The following is a 20,743-nucleotide window of genomic DNA, read 5'->3' as shown; positions in this document are numbered from 1 at the left end:
TCTGTCCCTCATCGTTAACGCTCCAGATAAACAAACAGGATGGAGGATGGAGATTAGATCTGCTTTATTGGTTAATAAATGAGTGAGACAGCTTTTTATTGGTCATGTGTATAAACATAAGAGGAGCCCACAGTTTGGTTTTGGGGTTTGAACCGTTACCTTCAGGTCCCAAATCTACACCTTTAATTTACCTCTTCTTCAAAACTCTACAATGAACTGATCTCAGATACACTTTTAATCCCCGTCCTTCCACGTCTGTCTGATCAGGATCCAGTCAGTTTACTTCAAACCAACAAAAGTTGACTCATGTCTTAAATAATTTAGATGTTTTTGCCTCATTTCTTTAAAATCAAAACCAGCGTCCAACGCCCACAGTTTAATGTGCCGGAAAATATCGTTAAACTTCTCAAACTTCCCCAAAGATTTACGATGGAAACTTGTTCTGGAGTCTCTCTACTGAAGCTCTGTGGTGGTTTTGGTGGAAGGTTGTAGTCACCTACTTCTACATGTGACATCATCTGACGTCTTTACAGCCTCTCAGATGAGTCGGTTCGCTGTGAACAAGGTGCTCGTCTCAACGTGTCTCAGATCCTTTGCTACGTTAATCTAAGAAAACAAATCTGGTGTCGATCTACGAGGAGGACCGGTTTATCAGGGTGGACATGTTACGACTAAAGTTCTGCTGAGGACATGACATGTTAGAGAAGACAGAGGTAAAGGGAGGAACGTACTTCATGCACCTTCAGGCTTCTAAGGAATAACTAACCAACGCCTGTCAGGACATAGACGCCCCCCAGCGAAGGCCTAACCTCGATGATGGTGGATGTTTCAGATCAGTGATTCAAAGGCCTGTTTTCAATGAGTCGCCGGGGCAAACAATAAAAAGGTGGCTGGTTTAAATCCACTAATTTAGTGGTGAAACGAAGCTACGACATCTTGATTTTCTCTTACTGAGGATAGAAACCGGAGTGTGTTTAGTTTAGGTGTTGGCTCTTTAAAGCTCAGTGTTTTCCAGTATTTACCTGATGTGTTGCTCACTTACTTGGAATCTAACTTTCTGAAGGAGTAATCACTAATCATTACTAAACGTGGTAAAACTGCCTCCTGATGAGGGGACCAGGAGAAAAGGTCATTTTGTGAACTTGAATCCTTCTGATTTACATTGAATTTGCTTCATTTATTTTGTGTTTGTGGATAAAAACTGAAGAAGCTGAATGTTTCCCATGGACACGTGTTGGTTGTCATAGATTCAGGAAGTGACGATTCTCAGCTGAAGATGCAGAATTAGAGTCATTTTATTTATTTTTCATATATTTCTCAGTAGTTGGTGTTTTCATGTAAAATACATGAAATAAAGTACAAATGAGTGTTAAAAATGGTAGTTCAGTGTTAGTGAGATGTTGTGATTGTAGATGTTTTTGCATGAAAGCTCCGAGTCTGTTACTGAAGAGTTCTGGTTTGAATTAAAAAGCAGCTAATTGAGCGTAAAAGACGACGACATTTCCTTCTCTAGCATCGTTTATCGTTACATTCGTTTTTTTTGTGTGTTTTCATCCTGTGATATTCTCGGGTTCAAACTGCACAATCTTTACATTCAGTTGAACATTTTCTTTGATTTGGGTCGTGGCTTTAAGTCATTAAGGGACGATGGTGGCTCCTGAACTTAGACCAGATGAGTGGAGTTACTGCAACATTTATAAGAACAGTGAATCACATTTAACACACCCCTTAATAAAATACAACTTGATCCCTCCACCTACTTATCATCACATTCTGATCAGAACAGAGTCTGACTAGACCAGGCTAGAACTTCTTAGCAGTTACAGACTCCACAGGGTTTAATCACAGACCAGTCGTTGGAGAATCGGCTAACGTCGCTACGTCTTAGCATAATCTCCTCTTCCCTGTGGCATCAGTTTCTACTGACTCCATTCAACCGTTGGGTTTGAAAAAAAACTGTGGCCGTACGTAGAGTATTGGTAGTATCGTATGGTATCATGGTAGTATCGTAGGGTATCGGTAGTATCGTAGGGTATCGGTAGTATCGTAGTGTATCGTGGTGGTATCGTAGTGTATCGGTAGTATCGTAGAGTATCGGTTTTATCGTAGTGTATCATGGTAGTATCGTAGGGTATCATTGTAGTATCGTAGGGTATCATGGTAGTATCGTAGTGTATCGTAGAATATCAGGACGAAGCAGAGAAGAACAACATCTGACAAACAAAGCACACACTCATAGACTGAGAGGGAGACGAGGAACAGACTCGGAGACGCTGTGGATGTGTTCGGGGAGAGTGCAGGAGCAGAAGCAGTGCGTTCCCATGGCAACAAGGGAAGATGATGACGACGATGATGATGGAGGACGATGGAGCGTCTCCAGAGTCTAAAGGTTCCTCTCCAGAATGACAGTCTTTAAGTCCGCGGGGCTGGACACGGTGAAGACGTGGTGGGACGTGTTCCGTCTCTCCACCAGCGTGGCCACGGCTTCGCCCAGGTCCAGGTGGTTCAGGTAACCGGGCGCCATGCGCTCTGGGGGGGCCACGCCCGCGTCGATCTTCACCTGCCGGACCATGAAGAGGAGAGGGGAGTTTAGAGAGGACTGATCTGGTCTCTGGAGTCCACACGTGGAGGTGGTTTGGGACCCGTGTGACCCCACAATGAGTCCTGGGTCCCGTTAAAAACCACCTACGGACCAGGGCTGATCTGTGGAACCCCGCGTCGTTCTCACCTGGTTGAGTTTGCAGGACACATCGGGATACTCCTCACGGAGAACCTGACAGAAGGCCAGAGTACTGGCAGCCCCCACCGTCAGGAATCCAGTCCCAGGCATCAGCAGCTTCTCTCCAGCTCCTCCTGGGACACAAACCAACAACCACAAGTATTAAAATAACGTAGGAACTCCCCCCCCTCCAGTGATGATGATGATGATGATGATGACGAAGCCTCTGAAGACCTGACCTGTGATGAAGGTGTAGGTAGAGTCCGAGTCGTCCCTCACCAGGGGGAAGAAGGCCTTCCACGACACGAACGTGCTGAACAGCAGCGTCTCCAAGACCTGGTGGAGGGAGGAGTTATATCTGGTTACCATGACAGCAGTAAAGCATCACCCTGACAATGAGAGGCCTTTCAGAGTGCGTCCTGACCCAGTGCAGGTCTTTGAGGCTCTGGGTGTGGGGGGGTCCTCCCTGCCACCAGCTGAAGCCCAGAGAGGAAACGATGTCGGTCACCTTCCCCACCTCCTTCAGCAGGGCCTCCTTCACCTCCTCCACCTCCTCCTCCGAGCCTGGAACAGACTGGCTTCAGTTCTCATCTGTGACGAATGATTATTAGTTTAAACTTCAGGGAGGGAGGGAGGGGGGGAGACAACCCGACTCACCCACGTTCCCCACTACAGTGGTGAGGTTTTCCTTGGTGTTGGGGGACACAAACGACCTGAGTTTCTCCAGTCGGCTGCTTTCTCTGGAGATCACAGCCACTCTGAAACCTCCACAAACACATGAAAACATTTAAACCTGTCACACGTTCACTCCGACCTGAGCCCAAAACTGAACTCATCTACCCCCAAATATCAACTACAACTTAGTGGATACATGGGGTTCATTTTTATTTTACAGTACATCATTCATTTCCTCATCCATTCATCATAGAGAATATGCAGCTAAACGCACTGGGAACAAGGTGAATAAGACCATAGATAAACCCTTCATCATCTTTCACATCATCTCACCAAAACAAAAATGAATGATGATGATGGGAAAGGCGAAGAGTCTGAGATCAGGTAAAATTATAAATATAAAACAATGCAATGAAATGTCTACAGTTTTTTTATGTTTATCAAAGGATGTAGTGAAGAAACTTCACATTTGATGAATTCTCCATTCTTCTTATTCATATATTTATATTTTTCTCGTGATTTCTCATAAATAATGTTTAATGTCTCCCTTTAAAGGAACATCTCTGAACACCAACAGCCTTTTCTCTCTAGATCGTCTCTGTAGTGACATATTCAATATGTGACATTTATTTGTGTTTGATTCTTTGTGTTGGGTTTGATTTTTAGACAGAAAAATAAACTTGTGACGTGACCATGTCGGTGAATTTCCCGGTTAACTAACGGGTGGATCTGTCCGTATAAAAAGTTGGGTTTTATTTATTTTACGCACCACAAACTAAAATTATTCAAACGTTAGAAACACAGAAAAGACTCGTGTGATGTTGAAACATCCAGAAAAACATCGGTGAAGTTTTTCATGATGGAATAACTTGTGCGTAAAATTGAAGCGTCGGAAGACACCTGTGCGTAAAAGTTCCACATTGATCCAAATGTCCGAAGTTCAGTTTCTTAATCTGATCCAAACTTCAGATTATTATTTATTAATTTCTCTGGAAGACCTCTCAGTGTCTTACCTTTATCCAGCAGCGCTTTGACGACTCCGGAGCCCACGGTCCCCGCTCCCCCCAGAACCAGCACCACCCTGTCCGAGTTAGACATGTCGACCGCGGCTACACAGACCTGATGGAGGATGGAAGGATGGAAGGATTGAGGATGGAGGATGAAGCTGGTGGCTTGTGCCGAGCATCTCGCTGAAACAGGGACCTTTAAACTCCAGGGTCACGGTTCCTCCCACTGACGCCACACCCACGGGTCCAGCGCAAACATTAGACCCCTGGAGACACTGGAGCGCAGATTATTTTTTTTTTTTTTCCGAAGAACGTGAAAAGAAAACCTTGAATGAAATTTTCTTAGTTTTAGAACAACTCCGAAATTGAACCTGAACTATTACTGGTTAAGTTAACTAACTGTACGTTTACATTTTATAAAACACAAAGTGGTTCTAACAAGTTGATCTTTCGGTTATTTTAGTCACTTTTACGCACGCAAAGGGCCTATTAGCGTCTTATTCATGGATAATAATGCAGCTGTTAACACAACAGACCTGTATAGTGTGAAAAAAGACAAATACTGTGAAGAAAAAAATGTCGACAGTGTAGTTTTTCATAAGTGAATTACTTCGGATAAACAGCACTGCGTAAATGTTCCAAAGACAATTGTGCATTTGTGTGCGTAAAATGGACTAAAAGTATTAATGTACTTATTGTTTTCCTCTCTACGTGTCTTCTTAGCTGCAGAGGAGGTTTCTATTGCATCTTATACCATTAATCTACATCCAGTGTCCTCGCTCAGACCGAGGCGGTGACTGCAATGAACTGCTGCCATCTAGTGGATTAAACCCAAACAGGTAAACTGGTGAATTATTGTTCATTTATGTATTCATTTATTTTGGTCGGACAGTGTATTTTTTAAGTCTTAACCCTTATAACTTGACCTACAGAGCAACCTAAAACATTTTCTATGATCCAGTATTGTTGGCAGGTTAATACTTGACCCATAACACCACATTTTCTTTTTTTAGAGACTCTCAGAACTTAACTAAGATGGTGAGACATTCTTTTGTTGTGTTAAAATAGCTGTTAGTCCCCATTAAAACAAGGGAAATGTACTTTTTACACATTTTAACTCACAAGCATAAATAAATATATTTATCTTTTATTTATACTTTTATACAAAGGTTTTAATTAGTGTGTGTATTCTGTTTTTGTACATGTTGCTGTCAGTATTCCTGCTGTGCTCTGGGACATGACACGGATATTTTATTTTAATGTAAATCTAATCTAAACGGGTCAAATTTGATCCTAGCACAATATAAGTCTTAACCTTATTATTATCCATCTCTAAATACATGATTAACGTGTTTATTTGCTTCATATTTAATGACTTTTCCTAATTTAATGGAAACACTGACCCCACCATAATATAATGTCATTATTCTTGATGATACCAAATGTTATAGAGAACAAGAATATGAGCTTAGAACTGATATAAAGCCACTTAAACATGTCTCTTTCCAATTTAAGGTAAATATATAAAATATAAGGCTTAAATGAGCTTTCTACAGGAAACTCCACCCCCGCGGCTCCTCCTGGTTCCTCTACCCAAGCGCACCCGGTGTAACGGGGAACTTCTGTACCACATGACAACAATGTTTAATTCTTCACACCGGGACACCCGAGGGGGGCGGAGAGGAGACGCCTGCGTGTCCGGTGTCCACAGACTGATACCTGAACACGGTGCCGGTACAGGTGAGTCCGTTTCTCTCTAAGGTGTCAGTTAACTCTCAGATTCTGACCCAAACCGGACGGAACCACCTGTAGCTACAAACCATGAGGGGACGCTAGTTCGGTTCCGACGGGTCATTCACAATTCTTGAAATTCTATGTCTGGAAACCGATAAAACTCTCTGAAACCATAATTATAGCATTTTCTGAATTGGAGAGAGATACCCTTTAATTCGGCTTGTACCCGTGACGCAACAAACTCCTATTTATGTTTAACATTTTAACTTTTCTGAGGTGATTTCCTGTTTTTTTCCATGGGTATTTCCCCCACCGATATGACACAATGTTCGGAAATCGAGCTGAACGCTTTCTGTCAGTCCGTTGTTGCTTTGCATTTTAGCCGAACTGAAGACAACCTTCCAATTTACCGAAAACTCATTTGTTTGGCTCATCTCGACACCGATAACAAAGTAAGAAAATAAAAAATGTTTTAAATTAGCCGATGTTTGGAAGGGGTTTGGTTCGAATTGATCGAAAACAGCTAACGTCAGCTAATGCTAAGGTCAGCCTGATTTAGTTTTATTTTCAGATTATTTATTAAAGTGTGTCTCTTTTCCATTTAGTTAAGACACATTTGATCACTCAATATCACAGCTGGTGTATTAAATAATATAGTTTTAGACTCACTTTCATCAAACTTTCACTTTCGGTTGGTAACATGCGCTAAGGGGAATTTATTTAGTGTTTTATTATTAAATTCTGCTAAAACTAATTAATATTATCAGTGGGGACAGGTAGTAAAGAGTGTGTTAGAGCCATGTGAGACAAAATAATACAAATACACAAAATAATTCACAGGATTCTAGTGATGCTGACATCTCAGTGATTAACATAAATTAATCTCAATCCTTGAATAAAAACAGTAGTTATGTTTATTGTGCCCTTCTCAAAAATATGTACATTTGTCGGAAGTCTGGTGAAGTCTGGTTGGAGAAGGATACACAGAAGACAGCCTTTCACTTCCACATTTAGAAAACTAAAATAGTTTCAGCCCCTTAAACTGAAGAAGTTCCTTCACACAGACACAGATTAACTTCAGACACGTAGGGTTTAAATAACTCGTCTGCTTTTAATCGTCTGTAAACTTTATTCTGCTTCGTAAACCTTTGGTTCTCCTCTTATTTAGTTTATTTTTCCTATCTTTTTTTTTTTATATCTCACAGCACCTGGTAAGAGATGATTCTTAATTACTCATAAATAAAAAACAGGGCTTGGTAGTTGAATGACAATAAATTTAGTTATTTTGAAAGAGTCTCTGGTTTTCCCCTTAAATTTAACCCATAATGCTTTAAAAACATTCACTCATTCAAACCTGCAGAAACCCTGGTACATGAACTATCAGAGATCTCATCCACCATGTTTGTTTTTCTTGTTTTATGGATGTTAGAGATGAGCGGCAAAGACCTCGTGGTTGCCTACGCTCTCAGCCTGGAGCGTCAGATCGCCGAGCGGGACTCGGGCCTGGTGTGCAGAGATGAGGAGGTGTTTAAGAAGCTGGAGGAGCTGATGAAGGAGGGCGGCCCCGAGGAGGTGCACTGCTGGGGTCTGGATCCTCTGCGGGTGATGGAGGAGTCCCTGAAGGCGGCGGCGGCGGCTCCGGGCTGCAGCAGGCGACCCACGGCCAGAGGAGGACTGCACGGTCTGGCTCAAGCGTTTGAGGTCCTGGAGCAGGCAGCTTTAAACCTGTACGTGGGCCCCTGGAGGAAGGAGTACAAAGTCATGAAGGTGGGTGGGAATAATTAACATTCCTCTGGTGGTTTATGGGACAGTAGCAGCTTCGTGAACCAATCAGAGCTCTGGACTCCAGCTGTGTTTGAGTAAATGCTGCATGATGCAATATGTCATTTTCTTCTGGTTTCATTGATTAAAGTCATTATAGGATTCAACCAACACAATTATTCAGGTGAACCCAACAACTTGTTATTTTATAACTATGTTCCAACTTTGATTCCTCCAGAACTAAACCACTTAGAGAGATTCTGACTTTTCTGATAGAAACTTCAGAGTCTTGTCTTTAAAAAGAGACCGAGACCATGAATGAGCTCCATCCTAAATAGACTGGGATGATATTTCTCTCCATAATATTTAACGTTCCTTTTAATAATAATGATATTAATAATAATAATTAATGAGATGGGGAAGGGAGAGTAGGTTAAGGCTTAAAATTTTATGTTATTTTATTTTTCTTTTATGCACATATTCACAATGTTTTCTACTGGTTGAGAGAGAGATTAATGCAGTAGATTGACTAAGGAGGAACTGTTTTACTGTGATGATGAGTAAATACTGTAGAATAATTAAACACTAGCAGTAAAACAGGTTTGCACGGTCCCGTGTTTGCACTGACTGCTGATGTGGAAATCCAGGAACATTTACAACTCGGAGATAAAATAAATAAATAAATGTTATTAAGATGAAATGAAGACAATTACGGTTTTGTTTATTTTGACATATTTATTCATATTTAAACATATTTTAACTGCTGTGTCTGTGATGTCAACAGTAGCGTGACCGGCTGCCGTAGTAACCGTGACGAATGCTTGCCTTAAAAAACCCAAACAGCCATCACGGCACGACACAAGTCTTCTGATTCTGCTGCTTCATTTTTGTGACCTCTCTGTGCTGCAGATGTACTCTGGGATGTTCACGCACCACGTCATGCCGGTGCTGTCCATGCCCCAGATCGAGAACCTGTTCGGCCTGTTGGGATACGAGCTCAGCCCGTCTCAGCCCGAGCAGCTCTGCCTCCAGGCGGCCAGAGGCGGCGGCGCCGCTTGCTCTCCGGACGACCTCCTCCGTCTGGCCTGCGGCTTCTTCGCGGCTCGGTGCGAGTGTCGCCTCATCCTGGAGGCTCTGGGGAAACATGGCGGAGACGTTCAGTGGGAGCAGAGTATGGTGAAGGAGAGGCAGAGAGGAAACAGCCTGCAGGTATGTATCATCGTATTGTCTTGAGCTCAGCTTTTTTTTTGCTTTGTTCTGACCACAACTCTTACTAGAATCTTCGTCTGGGTCAGAACTTTCTCAGTTTAGATCGAGTCCTTTCTCTTTTCCCGTATTCATCTCACTCCAAGCATCAGGACTTATTCTGCTGTTGAATGGCAGCAGGTGGATAGACGGGTTAATTATCCACCTTCTGCCATTCAGTGGAAGAGGATTTAATTGGCTGGTAGACAGAGTCCACTGAATGTTCTGTTCTCAACAGGTTGCCCTGGACAACACCAAGAAAACCCTGGAGGTCTGCCAACCACAGATGGAGCCGCCCAGAGCAGGAGAAGAGGATCTGTACGGAGACGAGCTGCTTAACGGGGGGCAGAGGAAGGTGCTCATCACAAACGATGACGGTCCTTCCTCTTCAATGTGGGGGCCTCAGAGCATCATTTCAGCCCCGGCTGTGAAAACGCACAACAACGGAGTGTCCTCACCGCTGGAGTCGGACACCGACAAGAAGGAGCAAGACAGGCGTCCTGGTGGAGAGTCCAGGCCTGAGAAAACGGATTCAAACCTGCAGGTCGAGGTGGAGGCCAAGAGGGAGCCTGAAGTCAACCACTACTGCAGCTGCCTCCAGACTACTAGTCACCATATTCTCAGACAGTGCATTGAATGCAATGTCTTGCACGATTTCTCCTGTGTCTCCATCAATGCCTGCATATCCATGGGCCACACAGTGGAGTTCACTGACGAGATGGAGCCTGCAGCTTTATTGCCTCAGAGAGGAAGCCTGAGAGGCAAGAAGGAGCAAGACAGGCTTCCTGGTGGAGAGTCTAGATCTGTGAAAACAGAGTCAAACATCCTGCAGGTCGAGGTGGAGGCCAAGAGGGAGCCTGAAGTCAACCACTACTGCAGCTGCTTCCAGTCTCCTGGTGCTGTTCTCACACAATGCATTGAATGTAACACCTTGCACGATATCGCCTGTGACTCCTTCACTGCCTGCAGGTCCAGCAGGCACAAACTGGAATATCCCGTTAAAAAGTTTGAAGACATTCAAAAGCCTGCAGCTGTGTCACCTCAGAGAGGAAGTTTCAGAGGCAAGAAGGAAGACAGGCTTCCAGGTGGAGAGTCCAGGTCTGTGAAGACAGCGTCACAGTCCAGCACTCTGCATGTAGAGGTGAAGGGTTTGAGCAAGAGGGAGCCTGAACTCGACTACTACCACAGCTGCCTTCAGTCTTCTCCTTCTCTTATTGAACACTGCTCTCAGTGCAACGCCTTGCATGATTTCTCCTGTGCCATCGTGAGTGCCTGCAGGGCCAGCGGCCACAGAGTAGAGCTCTTTGACACAGGGACTAAGGAGCCTGCAGCTGTGTCACCTCAGAGAGGAAGTTTCAGAGGCAAGAAGGAAGACAGGCTTCCAGGTAGAGAGTCTAGATCTGTGAAAACGGAGTCGCTGCAGGTAGAGATGACGGCAAAGAGGGAGCCTGAAGTCAACTACTACTGCAGCTGCCTCCAGTCTCCTAATGCTGTTCTCAAACAATGCATTGAATGCAACACCTTCCACGATATCGACTGCGCCTTCTTTGACGTGTGCAGGTCCAACGGCCACATAGTGGAATATCCCGAAGAGGTGAAGGAGTCGCCAGCTGTGTCACCTGTGAGTAAAACCCACATCGGCAACACCGCCAGGATCTCCGCCTTAGCTGTGCACAACGATCCCAAGTCAGTGACTCCGTCCCTGCCTCCCATCACCTTCCATCACTGCTGTGATCTCAACCAGCTGGACCCTCGGCTCCTGTGTCGCACATGCCAAGTCTTCCACAACAGTTCCTGCCCCGACAAGGACCGGTGCCAAAGGGATCACGACGTCCGTGAGCTCGGCCAGTGCTTCTGTGGCAGGTACTGCTCCAGGAAGCCGCTGGTCCTGTGCAGATATTGTGGAAGGGAGTATTGCAGCCAGTGCTGGTACAAAACTCCTGTTTCATGCACCTGTGGCCAAACATTTGACCAAGGGTCGCCTGTGTGATTTGCATTTAAAGCACCAATGAGGCACATCTCACAAAAAAAAAAATCAGTGCCTTAAAATCTGAAGCTGAATTCAGACGCTGCCTTCAGACACACGCAGTGTTAAACGTGCCACATTTCTCCGTTTCTTGTTCTGTGTGACATCATGTTTATTCTGCCAGTGGCCAAACTAAATACGGACCTTAAACACAGTCACAATCTGCTCCTTTGTCACTTCGCTGTAGTTTAATGTGAAGATGAAAAACGTCTGTTTCAAATGTGTTTGTTGCTTCCAATGGAAAATGAAAGAATAAATCCACTGTTTGAGGATGAATGTTTTTTTCACAGTGCATGAGCTTAGTCAGATTCACTCCAGCGGAATAATTCAGCACAATATTACACAAATAATTTCACATCAAATTCAGCATTGAATGGCATCGTAATTGGAATTCATTAACTCCTGTTTTATAAAAACATGCCTTTGTATGTAAATTTATAATTTTTATATATTTTTTTTTGTTTGTTTTTGTGGAAAATCCAAAACAAAAAGATGCTTTTAATCAAAAACCAGTTTGTTACACAGTTTCTTTAATATTCTCTGCATCAAAGAAAAGACACTTGAACACTTGTATGGATCATAATAAAACAAGGAAGCTCAAAAACACCTCAAATTGTCTCACGAGTCCCTGAAACTGACGAGAAAGACCAGACTCTGTGGATGAGGCAGATTGTACAGTTAGAACCAATAAAACACAAGCTTCATAAGTTCACTGCCCAAAAAATCAAACCTTCAAAGGAAAAGAATATTACGTCACAGGAGTCAAACCAGTTTTATGGATCGTATAATGAGCTCAGTGGTAGAATGTGATGACGTCCAGGAGAAATAAAATGTCCAAAGGTTGAATTGTGTGTACGTTGCCTCCTGTAGTGAATCAGTAGCATTTTGGAGCCAGATTCACTTTAAGAGGTAAAAACCCAACGTGGAGGAACTTTGGGTTCTTTGGTTTGATCCTAATGTCCAGATGGAGAGTGGACCTGGTTCTGTTTCACTAGAACCTTTGGAGAACATGTGAGCTCTGTGGTGTTTATAGGAACTCTGGGTCCAGGTCTGGTCCAGGGGCTGATGGATGAGTCCAGAATGATATTTTAGTTCATCATTAATTAATCAGACACAATGTTACTAAAGTCTGACCAGGGTCCGTAGAGACCAGGATCAGGATCATGGACCTGATGGTTCTGGAGATGGAACCTGATTTATTTTGGGTGTTTAGTTTATTTTTTGGGGTCTCAGGGGTTAAGAGGTTTTAAAGTGTCATCATAAATTACATCCATTCAACATAGATCTGCAGTCTGACATCGGCTTTGAGAGGATCAGGTTTTGGTTTTCAGTTCACGTTGTCGTCTCTGCTCTATTCGTTGTGCTCCTCCCAGTTGATGTTGATGAAGGTCTTGCTGTCCATGCGGTCGATGTAGAGGACTCCGTTCAGATGGTCCATCTCGTGCTGGACGATGCGAGCCGGCCAGCCGCTGGCCTGCCACGCCACCGCCTCACCCTTTTCATTCAGACCTGCAAGAGGGACGAGAGGAAGATCAACCATCAGTCCACTAGATGGAGGCAGGAGACCACGTATCCAGACACAGGGCTCAGACTCAGTCAGGGACGTCACCATGTGGCGAGAATCATGAAAAACCCAACACAACTTGCACCAGTTTCTGGTCAAACTAAATGGTTTTAACCCACAGAGTTTCTTATTTAAACCTCAAACTTCCTCCAGTCTCTTAGAACCGAAGAAGCTGCTCAGATGAAACGTCTTCTCTGAACTCAACAAGTCTAGTTGCCTCTTTTTGAAGCACCTTCTGGATTAGCCATGACCCTCCACAAACACGTTAAAGCGTATTTCCTGTTCATGCGTACCCGACACTTCCACGGACAGGAGGCGTGGGACAGTGGCAGAGAAGCCACAGATGCTTTCACAGGCCTCCTGAAACTGAACCGTCCGACTGTCCAGGACCCTCAGCTCGGGGTTGACGAAGATCCGAAGCGGCAGGACGGACATCTGTTGGACCGCCCTCGTCGCCGGACAGATCTCGTCCAACATCCTCTGCGGATACTCCAGGGCCATGATGCGGAGTGGGACCCCGATCTGAGGCGCGCTCAAACCCACGCACTCCTGCTTCCTCATCACCTTCACCATGGTGCTGATCACCTGCTGGACCTCGGGTCCCGTCACGGCCGCCGGGTCCACGGCGGCTGCTTGTGAACGCAGCACGGGGTCTCCGACCTGGCACACGTGGCTGTAGGGAGGACCGGGAGGGGGCGCAATTTTCCGTTTCACGTACTGAAGGTACGAGCGAACCTTGACGCCGCTGGACGAGGAGCGCGTCCACGGGGACAAGCGTGGGAGACGAGTGGAAGCCGAGGGCGTTGGGTTCAAGGCCCGGGATGCACAAAGTCTGACCCCCCTGCAGGAGAAGTGGAGCAGGGACGCACAGGAGTTTGGGTTCATGGTGGAGCTGCAGACGGGACGATGCTGTGGAGACATCGGACAAAAAGAGGACACGTGGTCCATTTAGTCAGAAGACAGGTGGTTTTATTCTGGAGGAACCATGGTTAAAAAAAACAAAAAAAAAACTCAAACACAACTCGTATACTCGTCAGCGATGCACCTATGTGGTCTAGATATGGATGGTAATTTTCAAAAAGGTTTTTGTCATAATATTAAAAGTACATTTTTCAGGAGACATAAAATCAATTATCTACGAGTTTAATTTGGGATTTTATCAACGATACAGTGATTATTCAAGGATTATCAAGTTCAGGTTTAGACTCTCTGGGGTTAAGTATAAAACTTTAATTTTCATTATATTAATACAGAATCTAAACTGTTTCAAAACACAAAGGCTAAAACATTTTAGTTTATTTATTTGATCAGTTGCCAGATAATAAACTGTGGCAGAAACTATTACAGATGCTAAATCTACTAAATCAACTAATAAGTGAAGAATTAATTCTTAAAAACTAAAAGTACAATAATAGTAGCTTTAAATTGTGATTGGTGATTATGCAGAATGGCCCGATTCTGAATAACGTTCCTTAATTAGTTTTACTACACTTCCCATGATGCACCTCTTCTCAGAATCGAAACAAATATGGCGGCTACCAGCTACTTGGACAGAGCCACCATTTGGGACACCAGTTAAAAACTAATTTTATCGTTAATTAAACTGAATTTCTTTCACTCTAATGGCTCGAAGAAGCTTTACGGGTTGAAAAAAACTAAATTTGGGTGAGTGTTTCTGAACGAACTTCTGTTTCCCCCCTGAATACATACTGGATTTATTCAAAGTCACAGTTAGCTCCGTGATGTTATGTTCGCTATCGTTAAAATGCACGAGGGGAACAAACTGAGAGTTAGTCTAATTAACAATGTATTTCTGTAAAGTTTAAATCTCAAAGTTGAGGAAACTGTCAGTCTTGTCAGTTTTAAACACCGCCCGGCCGGGTCGCCATGTGAATCTAAACGCACTTGGTCGCTAACCTAACGGTAGTTTTCTACTGAGAATACGTCGCGATTAATACTTTCTACGCGTTGCACTTGATTATTTTATCCCGTAACACGCAACCGTTACCTTATAGGAATGTTTAGACTCATGTAAAGGCAGATACTGTCCTCATATTCGAGAAGGTGAAGTCGTCTCAGAAAATCACTTCCGGGTCAACTACGGCGAGCAGCACAGTGGCCTTCAAAATAAAATACATTAATAAAAGATAGTATGATACAATATAATATTATAATTTATAAATTATAATAAATTAGGTGATACAAAATGCAGATGAAGTGAGCATTAAGAAAAACAATAATGCAAAATAATTTATAACAAAAATTAAGAATGCATCGCCAGGGCTTTATTTATTATTCACAGCTGACGTGGTGCTACATTAATTATCAAACATTAATTTCTTGACGTCTATGACTATACTGCTAAACCAAATACATTTTTGTATTTACTCTTTTTAATCTCCCTTGTGTATCCAAATAATAAATTAAAATAAATGTAAGAAAAAATAACTCTTTTATTTTGACTGTGATTGAGGATGTTTTAAAGCTTTAAGACCTAAAGCCTTAAAGTTTAAGTCCTCAACTTGCTGGGACATGTCCGTCTGGAGGGGGAGTCTTTGGGCCGGGGGAGGAGGGGATTTAAAGCGGTGGAGTGTCCTGACTCCCTCCACCTTCCTTCCTTCCTTCCCTCCTTCCTTCCTTCCTTCCTCCTCAGACCCTGCAGGGCCGGTGATGGACCGTTGTCTGCAGACAGACCCCAAGTTACCGGTGTGGATCATTGAGCATGTGTGGGTTCACAAGATGATGGACTTACAGCAAGGTTGGTTCTTCTTTTTAGGGAGATGTTTTATTTGTGGAACTCGAATTTGTTCTTCTACTACTACTATTACTACTGCTTCTTCTTCTTCCTCTTCTTCTTCTACTACTATTACTACGTCTTCTTCCTCTTCTTCTTCTGCTATTACTATTACTACTCTTGCTCTTTTACTTTTTCTTCCTCTTCCTCCTGTACCTCCTTTTCTTCCTCTTCTTCTACTACTGTTACTACGTTTTGTATTTCTTCTTCATCACCTTTCTCTTCTTCTTCTGCTATTACTATTACTACTCTTGCTCTTTTACTTTTTCTTCCTCTTCCTCTACTACTGTTACTACGCCTTGTATTTCTTCTTCATCATCTTTCTCTTCTTCTTCTGCTTCTTCTTCTTTTCTTCTCCGTCTCCTTCCTCTCTGTAGTTTTTTTTGTACTCGTAGTTCGTCCTTGACGCTGACCGTAGTTTCTCCACAGCCGTCGACCCGTCCCTCTGGCCAGACGTGGACTCCCAGCCTCTGAGCCTCGAGGACTCGTGGAGGCTTCGCGTGGCCTCGGCTCAGGTTTATTCCATCGTGAGGAGGCGAGACGTGGAGCTCTTTGAGAAGGCGGTGGTGTTTCTGGAGGCCACCTACCGGCTTCTACCAGGGCTGGTTTCCGCCATCAAACACATGAAGATCGTGTTCGGCCTCAAGACGCTGGTACGGAGATAAGTTCATTTGTTTTATCACAGGTTGGTGGCACTATGCTTGAATCACTGACTGTGTAATTGTTATTTATTGTAATTCCCTCTCTCCCTGCAGGTCGTCATGTGGATGCTCAGAGAGAGACGAGGAATGATCGACACCGTGACTAAAATCATTCAGTTCTTCCCAAACAAACTCCCTCAGTACCAGGATCAGTGTGTAAGAGTCACTTAAAGCTGCATTTCAACCAATCACACTTTATTTATAGAGCACTTTTCATACAATAGATGCAAAGTGCTTTACATAAAAACAAAACAACAACAAATAAAAATAAGTTAAAAGCCATACTATCGATAAAAAAAAATAAAAATCAATAAATAACCAGAGTAAAAAAAAATAGTAAAATTTATTTAAAAGTCAGACTAAAAAATATAAAATGATAATATAAATAAAATTCAATAAATAGCCAAACTAAAATGTAAATAAAATTCTGTTAGCGAGACCAAAAATGTTAGGTCTTTAGTTTGTTTTTAAAAATGCATCTGTTTTCTGTTAATAGGAGCCTCATCGTATATTTTGGTTGAAACTTCTGAGTAATTAAAAAGCTGCTACAGACCTGAGAGTTTTAGAGGCTCTGTTAAAAGCAAATCAGACAAATAATTAGGACCAAGACCGTTAAGAGCTTTAAATGTCATGTGGTTCATTCACACAGGAAAAACAAAGTGAATGTGTTTTACTCTAATTTCCAATCCAAAGTTGTGGCTCTGCTACTTTCCTCCTCTAACACTATTAGCACTATTTTACTGAAAGTTGTGGTTTCTGACATGTCCACAACTTTCAGTAAAATAGTGCTTGTGTTAATAGATTGTCCAGCAGTGATCCTGAGTTTTGTTTCTTCCAGAGTCAACGTGAAATGTTCCTCATGAGGAAGAACCACCTGGAGTTCAAGAGTCTGGCTCAAACACTCGCTGTGGACAAAGAAAGACGAGAAGATTATATCAAGGTTAGTTTACTCCACCTCCATGGTTACATCTGATCTGAATGAGACCTGTATAAAAAAACTCTAAGTAGATGTTCTAAACCGTGTGGTGGCTGAAATGATCGGAAACAAGGTTTAATTTAAATTACTAAAATTTAAATAGTATTTCCTTGATAATGACCAGTGTCTTTTATTTACTTTTACTAATCATATTAATTATTATATTATATATATTTTAAGTTTTTAATTATCAAAGCTCTAGTTTCTCCTCTTGTCCAGCAGGGGGCGCTACAGATTCAAACTGATTTAAACACCAAACAAATGAAGAGCTAAAAAAAAAAAAGAGGAAGAAATAAATACTTTCTTTATTCTCTTGGATAAACACATAATAAAACCTCTTCCTTTTTATTGTGATTCCTTCTGTCTATTCTTTCTTTCCTTCCCTTTTCCATCTTTACCTTCTTCCTTTCATTGCTGCCAACATTCGTTTTAATTAAATAATTAATGAATTAGTATTTCTGCCTTTCAGAATCAGGTGGAGGTGGAGTACGGGGAACATTACGCTCAGAAAGTTGAGGACAGGCTGCTGGATTATCTACGTGAGCTGGAGGCGCTGATACCAGGAGAAACTTACATCGATAAGGTTTGTGTTTTAATCAGAGTTTAGATTCAAAGGCCTTTAAGTCTAGGTCACTGAACGTATATTGTATTCATTTTCTAAATAAACTAGATACTGAAGAAACAAAATCCTGTGACGGAGGAGGAGAAGCTTCTTTTAGAGGTGATAACATCTGACTCCATGACCATAGCAACAACCCTGAAGACGCTGCTGAACTGTGGTAAGAAACAGCTCAACGTTACACCGCTACCACCAAGAAGAACATCCAAAATACCCCAAATAACCAGCGTCAGGGGGGAGATAAACTAGAACTTGAGGTGTCTGAGACTTTGCAGCTTGTTCTTAAACATGTGTCATCGCCTCACATGACGTCTTCAGCTGGTTACCTGGTTGGTTAAACTGATTCATTCAGAACCGGTCCTTATCAAAACTAGGTCTGGGTCTGGTTCAGGTTTTATCTGATACCGGAGTCAAACTGGTTCTTTAGAAACGGTGCCGGTGCTTAAAGAGTGAAAGCAAACAAACTTTGTCCAAAAATGGTGCCTTTTTCTTTTGGAGGCATTTTGTGACGTAACATGACGACATTAATTTAAATAACATAAATACAACTAAGACTAAGAAATAAATGAACCAATATAAAATAAATAATGAACCAGTGTCGTGGGGTCTGTCAGGCATCACAGACGCTACATCTCTGGTCCTTTAATAAAATGCTATGCTAATGCTAATGCTATGTGTGGTCAGATGTCGGATCTAATTCCAGGTGTTTCCTCCTTGTTGCATCTTTAGAGGTGAAGTCCAGACAAACTTTAGACAAACGTTTGGTCTCAGACATTTTGAAGCTTCACTTCCATCCATGCAGCTGTAGAGCTAAGGAGGCTAAGCTAATTAAAAACTCTCTGGCACCAAATGAAGCACCCAGATCAGTCTGGTTACTACTGTTAGCATTAGCACTGTTAGCATCATGGTACTCGGTATATGTACCCAACCCTGATCAGAACCCGATGCCCCTCTGTTCCTTTTAGATGTTGCTTCCTGTCGTGCTGCCAGTTCTTCTCGGTCTCCAGGACCTGGAGTAAAAACAGTGGAAGCCTCTCAACCTGCTCCGCATGTCGGCTCCTCAAAGGCTCGAGAGCTTCAGCCTGAGGTTTTTAAGCCGGGGGGCGTCTCCTCCCCTCAGTTCTGCTCCAAACACCAGCGCTGGGTGAAGACCATCCTGTGCGAGTGTCCTGACGAATGCTCCGAGGAACTTCTGCTTCAGGCCAACGTTTCTGTATCACCCCCACTGTTCCCGTCCTCCTCTTCATCCACCTCCTCGTCTCAGGACCTCACCCCGTCTGACCTCGTCCCTTGTCCACCTCGTCAACCTCCTCCTCAGACCTCGAACCCTGAAGATGAGCTCGGCTCTGGATCTGGAAGTGATCCCTCTCAAACTGAACCTCCACTTCAACCCTCGTCATCCACCAAGACTCTTCTTCCTCCTCTAATGTCGCCTGTGGTCAGACTGGTCGACATCGCCACATCCAAAATGAACTACGGCTCCTTTAATCTCCACCAAACATCTCAAACTTCCACATCTAGGATTGAAGTGGTAGCTTCAGCTTCCAGCCGTCACGGTCGTACCTCAGGCAAAAAAGACTCTTCCAGACTTTCAAGAAAGTTCAGACAGGTTTGCACCAGACATTCTTTGGATAGTCGAAACCATTTATCTGAACAGTGTGTCAGTGCCTTTAGAAAGAGCTCCTCGCTCTCATCCAATGACCTCAACATCTCTGAACCTCCTACACATGATGCTTCTACCTCTACTTCTACCTCTCAGTCAGTGAGTTTATCTGACGATCGAAACCCTTCATCGGCCCAATCATGTCAACGAAACGTCCTCAGAAACCAGCTGAGGTTGTCTCTGCAGAGTCAGGGCGTTCTTCTCCAGTCTAAGCTGCTGCAGCCGTGTGTGATTCTTACCAAGATGGACTCGGAGGAGTGTCACCGGGCGACCGGCGGTAGAAGCTCCGCCTGGTGTGAGGAGGAAGATGTAGAGTCTCTGTTGGACCTGAACACTCTGTACTCCAGCGATTCTTTCAGCAGCGAGGACATGGACCACGACCCCGACTACAAACCCTGCATCAGTAAGAAGAGACTTCTGTTAGAATATGAGAACGCGAGGATCCTGAAGCCATTATGAGAAGCAGAGCTGAGTGAGACTAAATCTAAGTTTGTGGATGGAAAAGTTCTCTCCGTTGGGGGCTGATTATGCTTCTGCAAAGATCTACCGGGTCGATCAGATCGTTTGTCCAAAACAAAAAAACCTGTAGCGTCATATTTGGACTTTTATTTATCTGCAGATCTGACCTACTCCCCACTCTCATTTTTATTTAAACTCAGAAATAAGACACTTGCCCTGGGCAAGATGAGGCGGCTTCAACCTTGTGTGCGTTCACCAGTTTTCCATCGTACACCAGCTCCAATTTTAAACAAATGAAGATGCTTCAGTATCGACTTTCACATCTTCTCTGTTTAGTAGCAGCAGCTCATTTTGTAGCATTTGGTTGACTTGAATCACTGTGTATCTGATGGATGTCACAGTTTTAAATCCGGATTTTAGCAGAGCAGCAGATGAAAAATGTCTTTTCAGGTGTTACTGTAGCAGAATTTATGGTACTAAATATTGTGCTGTTGCATTTTGTGTCTTTTAAGTGTTTTTTAATGGTAGAAAATGTTTTGTGTGTGTGGTCGTGTTACTGATGAACGAGAATAAATACTCCAGTGAGGTTTCAAACTGAACTCTGTGAAATGTTACCGTTTCTTTCTTTGAAATTCACGGCCACCAGAGGAAATGTAACGGCTAAATCTAGCAGCAAGTTATAGGTCACAAATTATTATACAGAACAAACACTAGTAGTAAACTTAGGGAGAGGTCAGAGGTCATTGTGAAGTGAGCAGATATGAGGGTTTAATCCCTGAAGAGAAGTTTATATGAGTTTC

General features: G+C 43.1%; 4 protein-coding genes across 6 annotated transcripts; 2 read left to right on the top strand and 2 right to left on the bottom strand.

The window, feature by feature from the left end:
• Positions 1-1,271: 1,271 nt before the first annotated feature.
• On the bottom strand, positions 1,272-5,220 carry si:dkey-238o13.4 (uncharacterized protein LOC560780 homolog). Its single transcript, XM_047596742.1, has 6 exons — positions 4,408-5,220; positions 3,377-3,484; positions 3,144-3,283; positions 2,959-3,055; positions 2,729-2,853; positions 1,272-2,560 (listed from the first exon to the last, which is right to left on the bottom strand). Exons 1-6 carry the CDS (start codon positions 4,490-4,492, stop codon positions 2,384-2,386), a joined length of 732 nt encoding a protein of 243 aa, XP_047452698.1. The 5' UTR covers positions 4,493-5,220; the 3' UTR covers positions 1,272-2,383.
• Positions 5,221-5,828: 608 nt separating this feature from the next.
• On the top strand, positions 5,829-11,780 carry spata2l (spermatogenesis associated 2-like). 2 transcript variants are annotated; one of them, XM_047596712.1, is made up of 4 exons: positions 5,829-6,141; positions 7,565-7,902; positions 8,806-9,105; positions 9,380-11,780. In XM_047596712.1, exons 1-4 carry the CDS (start codon positions 5,943-5,945, stop codon positions 11,129-11,131), a joined length of 2,589 nt encoding a protein of 862 aa, XP_047452668.1. In that variant the 5' UTR covers positions 5,829-5,942; the 3' UTR covers positions 11,132-11,780. The 2 variants fall into 2 exon arrangements, with proteins under 2 accessions (XP_047452668.1, XP_047452669.1); XM_047596713.1 differs by lacking the exon at positions 5,829-6,141 and adding an exon at positions 6,223-6,587.
• A 324-nt stretch (positions 11,781-12,104) lies between these two features.
• pdf (peptide deformylase, mitochondrial) lies at positions 12,105-14,838 on the bottom strand. Its single transcript, XM_047596741.1, has 3 exons — positions 14,740-14,838; positions 13,025-13,640; positions 12,105-12,676 (listed from the first exon to the last, which is right to left on the bottom strand). Exons 2-3 carry the CDS (start codon positions 13,614-13,616, stop codon positions 12,519-12,521), a joined length of 750 nt encoding a protein of 249 aa, XP_047452697.1. The 5' UTR covers positions 13,617-13,640; positions 14,740-14,838; the 3' UTR covers positions 12,105-12,518.
• Positions 13,685-20,542, top strand: LOC125015065. 2 transcript variants are annotated; one of them, XM_047596720.1, is made up of 8 exons: positions 13,685-14,396; positions 15,385-15,489; positions 15,955-16,178; positions 16,281-16,382; positions 17,065-17,166; positions 17,672-17,785; positions 17,873-17,981; positions 18,787-20,542. In XM_047596720.1, exons 2-8 carry the CDS (start codon positions 15,402-15,404, stop codon positions 19,941-19,943), a joined length of 1,896 nt encoding a protein of 631 aa, XP_047452676.1. In that variant the 5' UTR covers positions 13,685-14,396; positions 15,385-15,401; the 3' UTR covers positions 19,944-20,542. The 2 variants fall into 2 exon arrangements, with proteins under 2 accessions (XP_047452676.1, XP_047452675.1); XM_047596719.1 differs by lacking the exon at positions 13,685-14,396 and having other exon boundaries at positions 15,137-15,489.
• The last annotated feature ends 201 nt before the right edge of the window (positions 20,543-20,743 follow it).

The sequence above is a fragment of the Mugil cephalus genome, chromosome 10, assembly GCF_022458985.1.
Source record: "Mugil cephalus isolate CIBA_MC_2020 chromosome 10, CIBA_Mcephalus_1.1, whole genome shotgun sequence".
NCBI lineage: Eukaryota > Metazoa > Chordata > Actinopteri > Mugiliformes > Mugilidae > Mugil > Mugil cephalus.
This window is presented reverse-complemented; position numbering and strand designations above follow the sequence as displayed.

Coding starts and splice junctions, on each gene's coding strand:
- si:dkey-238o13.4 (XM_047596742.1), bottom strand. CDS start 4,492: ATGTCTAACTCGGACAGGGTGGTGCTGGTTCTGGGGGGAGCGGGGACC. Junction 3,284..3,376: donor CACTGTAGTGGGGAACGTGG/GTGAGTCGGGTT, acceptor AGTCTGTTCCAG/GCTCGGAGGAGGAGGTGGAG. Junction 3,056..3,143: donor GCCTCAAAGACCTGCACTGG/GTCAGGACGCAC, acceptor TCCCTCCACCAG/GTCTTGGAGACGCTGCTGTT.
- spata2l (XM_047596712.1), top strand. CDS start 5,943: ATGAGCTTTCTACAGGAAACTCCACCCCCGCGGCTCCTCCTGGTTCCT. Junction 6,142..7,564: donor TGAACACGGTGCCGGTACAG/GTGAGTCCGTTT, acceptor TATGGATGTTAG/AGATGAGCGGCAAAGACCTC. Junction 7,903..8,805: donor AGGAGTACAAAGTCATGAAG/GTGGGTGGGAAT, acceptor TCTGTGCTGCAG/ATGTACTCTGGGATGTTCAC.
- pdf (XM_047596741.1), bottom strand. CDS start 13,616: ATGAACCCAAACTCCTGTGCGTCCCTGCTCCACTTCTCCTGCAGGGGG. Junction 12,677..13,024: donor CCTGTCCGTGGAAGTGTCGG/GTACGCATGAAC, acceptor TCCCTCTTGCAG/GTCTGAATGAAAAGGGTGAG.
- LOC125015065 (XM_047596719.1), top strand. CDS start 15,264: ATGTCCGTCTGGAGGGGGAGTCTTTGGGCCGGGGGAGGAGGGGATTTA. Junction 16,383..17,064: donor CTCAGTACCAGGATCAGTGT/GTAAGAGTCACT, acceptor TGTTTCTTCCAG/AGTCAACGTGAAATGTTCCT. Junction 17,786..17,872: donor GAGAAACTTACATCGATAAG/GTTTGTGTTTTA, acceptor TAAATAAACTAG/ATACTGAAGAAACAAAATCC.